At 68.7% G+C, this 6,078-nt stretch overlaps 1 protein-coding gene across 1 annotated transcript in view; it reads left to right on the top strand.

The window, feature by feature from the left end:
- CUL9 (cullin 9) overlaps window positions 1-6,078 on the top strand; it is a 27,482-nt gene that overhangs the window by 20,848 nt on the left and 556 nt on the right. The window contains exons 14-28 of the mRNA XM_009894872.1: window positions 1-223; window positions 389-479; window positions 559-730; window positions 928-1,033; window positions 1,496-1,591; window positions 1,678-1,853; window positions 2,367-2,500; window positions 2,580-2,756; window positions 3,029-3,144; window positions 3,659-3,841; window positions 4,165-4,322; window positions 4,679-4,901; window positions 4,988-5,153; window positions 5,305-5,450; window positions 5,628-5,723. The exon at window positions 1-223 is cut by the window's left edge and continues 3 nt beyond it. Coding sequence (XP_009893174.1) covers window positions 1-223; window positions 389-479; window positions 559-730; window positions 928-1,033; window positions 1,496-1,591; window positions 1,678-1,853; window positions 2,367-2,500; window positions 2,580-2,756; window positions 3,029-3,144; window positions 3,659-3,841; window positions 4,165-4,322; window positions 4,679-4,901; window positions 4,988-5,153; window positions 5,305-5,450; window positions 5,628-5,723 — 2,263 coding nt within the window. The remainder of the gene's footprint in view (window positions 224-388; window positions 480-558; window positions 731-927; window positions 1,034-1,495; window positions 1,592-1,677; window positions 1,854-2,366; window positions 2,501-2,579; window positions 2,757-3,028; window positions 3,145-3,658; window positions 3,842-4,164; window positions 4,323-4,678; window positions 4,902-4,987; window positions 5,154-5,304; window positions 5,451-5,627; window positions 5,724-6,078) is intronic.

Here is a 6,078-nt window from a genome sequence, read left to right as displayed (position 1 = left end):
GCAGGAGGTGGTTGGCTTCCTGCACCGCCTGGCCACCGCCAGCAAGGACTGCGCGGTGGTGATGTGCCGCGTGGGCACCCGCGAGGCTCTGTCCAAAGCCCTGGACAAGCACAGCACGGCTCCGTCGCTGGCGCCAGCCCTGCTCGACCTGGTGATCGACTGTGAGAAGTACGCCAGCCTCTACAAGAAGCTGACGACCAGCATCTTGGCTGGCTGCATCCAGGTGGGCCTGGGGAGACCCGGCTGTGCTGGGGCTCTGGGTCTTGGGGCCGTCCAACTGTCCCTGGCACCGCGGGGCAGCCTTCTGCTCTCTGCCTGCCGCAGCCCTGCGGTGGGTGAGGGGAGGAGGACCCAGGGCCCCCGGTAAGAGCTGCACTCCATCCCATAGCTGGTCCTGGGGCAGATTGAGGAGCACCGCCGGAGCCACCAGCCCATCAGCATCCCCTTCTTTGACGTCTTTCTGCGCAACCTGTGCCGAGGTGAGCGTGGGGAGCGGGCGCTGGGCCCTGGCATGTGCTGGCCTGGCAGCTGGAGCTGCTCCACGTGCTCTCCCCGCAGGCTCCAGCGTGGAGGTGAAGGAGGACAAGTGCTGGGAGAAGGTGCAGGTCTCCTCCAACCCTCACCGTGCCAGCAAGCTCACGGACAGGAACCCCAAGACCTACTGGGAGTCGAACGGCAGCACCGGCTCCCACTTCATCACTGTGCACATGCAGTGTGGTGTGGTGGTCAGGTAGGGCTGGGGGCCCCTGGGGCCAGGAGTGCCCGTGGCTGTGCGGGGAGGAGAGGGCTCTGGGGATCTGTGCGAGCTCTGCCCCAGTGGTCGCCGTCGCGGGCGTTGCTGGATGTGGGCAGCAGCGTGTGGGGCTGGCAGGGGCCAGGCGAGGGAGGCGGGGACTGTTGGGCAGCAGCGTGTTTGCTGCGCTGCAGGGAGATGAGCATGCTGGTGGCCAGCGAGGACTCCAGCTACATGCCGGCCCGTGTCGTGGTGCTGGGGGGAGACAGCCCTGCCACCATCAGAACTGAGCTCAACGCGGTGAGTCTCGCAGGGGCTGCTCAGGCCGTGGGGCCCCACGGGAGCGGTGGGCTGGTCCTTGCTGTGCCCCGTGAGGGGCCCTGGGAGGTGCCCCACGGGGAGGTGGGGATGGCAGGAGCTGTGCTGCGGGAGCCTCCTCCTGGCTGCAGGCAGCGGGTGCTGGAGACTTGGGCAGGGGCAGCCCTGCAGCCCGGTCTGCGGCAGGCTGGTGTGCCGGGGCTGTGAGCCAGCAGTGGGCCCTGGCGGGGGGTGCCCTGTGGCTGCGTGGGGGCTGCTGGGGTGAAAGAGGCCATGGCTTTAACGGGGGGGGGCGGGCAGGGTGGCTGGGGCTCGTGGCGGGGGGTGCTGTGGGGGTGGGTGGGGGCTGCTGGGGTGAGAGAGGCCCTGGCTTTAACGGGGGGGGCGTGCAGGGTGGCTGGCGCTCTCTGCCTGGTGTGCTGAGGGCTCTCTGTGTGCCTGCAGGTGACCGTGCTGCCCTCGGACAGCAGAGTGATCCTGCTGGAGAACATGACCCGCTTCTGGCCCGTTATCCAGATCCGGGTGAAGCGGTGCCAGCAGGTAGGGGAGCAGGGGCCGGGCCGGGGGCTGGCAGTGTGTGGCATGAGGGCTGTGCCTGAGGAGCTGAGGGTTGTGCTTTCCCGTAGGGTGGCATTGACACACGTGTGCGTGGCATCGAGGTGCTTGGTCCCAAGCCCACTTTCTGGCCCATCTTCAAGGAGCAGCTGTGCCGGCGGACGTTCCTCTCCTGCACTGCTCGGGCTCATGCCTGGTGCCAGGAGATCTGCCGGGACCGGGAGCGACTGCTGCAGCTCTTTGGCAGGTGAGTTGTCTCCCGGCTGCTCTGTCGCGTCCCTGGTGTCCCAGGGGCTGGGGGGACTGCAGGGCCAGGAGAGGAGCAGCGGGGTGTCCTGCCTGGACAGGGAGGGGCCCTCACTCCTCCCTGGCCACCAGTGGTCCCAGAGTGCCAGGGCCACCTTGGGGACCTCCAGGTTTAAGCTGGGCACGCAGGTGCACAGCTAACCCACCAGAGCGATGCCCTGCAGGGACCAGCACGTCCTGACCTGGTGGAGGTCGGTCAGATGCAGGCAGGATCTCATGGCCGCAGGTGCCACAGAGCCCCCCAGTTTGTCGGGGGCTGTGAGTGCCCCAGTGTGGGCAGGGCTCATGGCGAGCGAGTGGCCCCGTCTGCTGGGGGCGAGTGGGGCTGCTGAGCCGTGGTGCCTGGCAAGGGGCAGGGCAGGGAGCGACGGCTGCGCTCTGCGTCCCCGGGGGAGACCCCCCGGCCGTGGGCGGGTGCCCGGCAGCAGTGTGTGCTGCCCGGTCGCTGTTGCAGGCTGAACCGGGCGCTGCGGCACGAGCAGGGCTTCGCTGACCGCTTCCTTCCTGACGACGAGGCGGCCCGGGCCTTGGGCAGGACATGCTGGGAGGCCCTGGTGAACCCCTTGGTGCAGAGCATCACCAGCCCAGGTACCCTGCGCTCTCCTGGTTCTGTCTGCGCTGTGCCCCAGGCTGAGGGACCCTGCTCTGAGTCTGTTTGTCCTCGCAGACCCCCATGGCGTCAGCCCGCTGGCCTGGCTGCTGAGCGAGTACCTGGAGAGCGTGGAGCCTCCCCACCATCCCACGAGCCGCGGTGCTGTCTTTGGTTCCCGTGTGCGGCGCCTGACCCAGCTCCTGGTGCACGTGGACCCCGGTGGCCCAGAGCCAGAGGAGGCAAGAGCAGGTGGTGAGTGAGGGGCTGCCCTCCCATGGGGCTGGGGGGCGGTGGTGCAGAGTGCCAGGCTGTGCCTGTGGGGATCTGCTGGGGAGCTTGGGAGGGCCCTGTGGCACGAGAGGCTCCTGAGTCATGGAAGTCTCGTGGCTGTACCGCCGTAGCAGCCATTCCTCCCCGGCATCTCCTCTGCCCCGTTCCCCCCAGAGAGAGGGGGAGGCTGCTGGTGGTCAGTGTACGGAGCCTGCCCACAGAGCCGCGCTGAGCCCGGAGTTGTCCCTTGGCAGGTGGGAAGGAGGAGAAGAACAAGGAGGTCCCAGCCAGAGCTGCAAAAGTGGTGGTGGAGAAGTCAAGCGGCCTGTGGGGCATCTCGCAGTGCTGGCGTGGTGTGGTGCAGCAGCAGGTAGAGCTTGGAGGGCTGACTGTGGGGATCAGAGCGGGCATGTGGGACCCCACACTGGATGGGTGCAGGGGGCGTCCTGGAAGTGTGGGGAGGGCACGGGGCCGTACCTGGCCTCCGCGGGGACTGGAGGGGTGTGGGTGGAGCCCTGCCGCGCTTGCCACCCTGGAGGGCTCAGCCATCACCCTGACCCTGTGCCCAGGCTGGTGCTGCGGGCCGGGCGGCAGGTACAGTGTCGGGCTGCTTATTTCCTGCTGGGCAGTACTGCGCTTCTGTCCTGTCCCCGCAGCCCCTGCCCAGCCCCCGCGGCTGCACTCCCACCTTGCCATAAGTTCTCGGTAGCCCACGGCAGCACCGGGGCCTCCAGTCAGCCCCTGGCCGGGACCCGGGGAGTTGGTGTCAGCGGAGTGAGCCTGGGGCTGTCCCCGTGGGCCACGGGCACATCCCCCTGTGGCGCTCACCCCTCTTGTGGCACGTCCCGCTGTGGGGCTCACAGCTCTCGTGCTGCGTCCCGCAGGTGCAGCGGTTCCTGGAGGTGGCAGGGCAGGCGCCGGACCTTGTGGAGCGATACTGCGGGCTGTACCATCACCTGCGCGGCGCCACGGAGGAGCTCTTTGGGCAGCAGGCGGCCTTTGTGGTGGCCCTGGGCCAGGGCTTCGCGGGGGCTTTGCTGCAGCTCTCCTTCCTTACCGCCCTGCACGTGAGTCGAGGGAGTGCGGCACCAGCGCCGGAGCCCTGGGCGCAGGCTGGGGAGGCTGCCCTGGCCCACGGCCTTGGGTGAGCTGCGGGTGGGTGGTGTCCTGTTGCCCCCCTTGGGCCACGGAGCCCTGCCCTGCGGTGGCCCTGGACGGTGCCCAACTGCGGGCGCATGGCACTTGTCACGGCGTGGCCCCAGCCCTGGTGCACTCCTGCCTGGGGCTGGTGCCTGGGCACCCTCAGCCCCTGCCCAGGAGCCCCAGGGTTTCCCAGCTGCTGCCCCCAGGGCTGTTGCGGTCCATCACAGCCAGCTCTGTCCCTCTGCAGGTGAGCGAGCAGTTTGCCCGCTACCTTGATGGGCAGATCCAGGAGCTCCACGGGGCTGTGGGCAGCACAGGGCCGCTGCAGCGGCTGCAGCAGATCTTGGAGCCCTTCGTCGTCTTCAGTGGCCTGGAGCTCGCCCACACCTTCGAGCACTTCTACCGGTGAGGGGTGCCGTGTCTCCACGGGACCAGAGGGCCTGGTGCGACGTGGTGCGGTGTGGTGGGGGAGGCGCAGGCAGTGCTGAGGCCATGGATGAGCCTGGCCCGGTGTGGCAGCGGTGCTCCCGCTTTGGTTTACCCGGCTCTGATGTGTGGAGGGAAAGGCTGTGAGGGCCCACAGGTGCTGCCAGTCTGCAGAGGCACATTTTGGGTTGGTGAGAGGGAAGAGAGACAGGTGCTGCTGGGCCATGTGCCTTTGGGTGAGGCCAGGGCTGGGGCTGTCTTCTGTCTCCTGGTGGGCTGGCTGATGGCCACGGGGCTCGGGCCAGCCCCTGACCTGATGCTGGTGGCTGTGGCAGGCTCTACCTGGGGGACCGGCTCCTGGCACAAGGGCCGTCTTGGCTGGAAGGAGCCATCGTGGAGCAGATCGGGCTGTGCTTCCCCAGCCGCTTCCCCCAAGAGATGCTGAGCAACTTGGCCGAGTCGGAGGAGCTCCAGCAGCAGTTTCACCTCTTCCAGCTGCAGGAGCAGGACAAGCGGCTACTGGAGCTGGACACCGGCCTGGACGAGGTGAGTGTGCTGGTGGGATGGGGAGGCTGGTGGCCGCCCGTGTTCCTCACAGGAACCCTGGGGCCTGTCCTGAGCCGCCCTCGTCTCCACGTGCCCAGGCACTGGGGACGGCCTCGGTGGCGGATGTGCCGGAGGTGAAGGTGCTGGCCCTGTCCCCGCGCTGCTGGCCCGTTTCCCCGTTCTGCTACATGGACGAACCTGGGAGGTTTTTCTCGGCGGCGCTGAGCTCCCCCCTGGATGAGTTTGCCGACTTCTGCAGGCGGAGTGAGTGTTGCGGCAGTGGGTGTGCCTGGGGGTCCCGCCAGGGCTCATGTCCTTGATAGCGGCTCGGCCAGCAGCGGCAGGAGTGCTGGGCTGTGCTGGGGGTGCCCGGCAGGGTGGCCCCCGGCCCTTGCGCTGACGGTGTCTCTGGCAGGCCGGAGCCAGCTGGGCTGGGAGTGCGCGAAGCCGCGGCGGTTGCAGTGGACATGGCTGGGCCATGCCGAACTGCGGTTTGGAGACTGCGTCCTCCAGGTGTCCACGCTGCAGATGTACATCCTGCTGTGCTTCAACAGCGCCGAGGTAGGAGCTGGGGCCGCGGTGGGGTGAGGGAGGCGGCGGATGCTGGAGTGTGGCAGGGCCGTGTCCTCCCTTCCGGTGGGGTCTCCAGCGGGGTTTGGGGCACAGGACCCCCTTGTTTGGCCGGGCCTGCGGCTGGTGGGTCTCGGCTGGCCATTCCCCTCCCACGCCCTCCTGCAGGAGGTGGCTGTGGAGGCCCTGCTGCAGGCGACAGGGCTCCCTGCTGACCTGGTGGAGCACGCACTGGCACCGCTGACCCACGGCGAGGGCATCCTGGTGAGGAGATGCGTGCCGGGAGGTGAGTGTGGGGCTGGGGCAGCCCTGGGGAGGTGCTGGTCTGAGCCCCCAGCGGGTGCTGGGTAGGGGTGGATGAGCGTGGGCTGTGGGGCGAGTCTGTTGGTACTCGGGGTGCAGGTCTGCATGTCAAGGTGGGGCCTGAGGCCATGGGTAGGGCTGGGGGCGGTGTGTGGGGCTGGGGCTTGGGGCCGTGGGTCAGCACGGGTGGTTGGGTGTCGGGTCTGCGTGTGGGGTTGGAGCCCGGGGCCAGGGGTTGTGTGTGTGGCTGTTGCTTGGGGCCACGTGTGGGGGACGGGGACGGGGCTGACGCCTGGGAAGGCAGGGGCGGGGGGCG

Source organism: Charadrius vociferus, unplaced genomic scaffold (assembly GCF_000708025.1).
Source record: "Charadrius vociferus isolate BGI_N301 unplaced genomic scaffold, ASM70802v2 scaffold411, whole genome shotgun sequence".
Classification (NCBI taxonomy): domain Eukaryota; kingdom Metazoa; phylum Chordata; class Aves; order Charadriiformes; family Charadriidae; genus Charadrius; species Charadrius vociferus.
The sequence above is the reverse complement of the archived record's forward strand: the minus strand, read 5'-3'. Positions and strand labels throughout refer to the sequence as shown.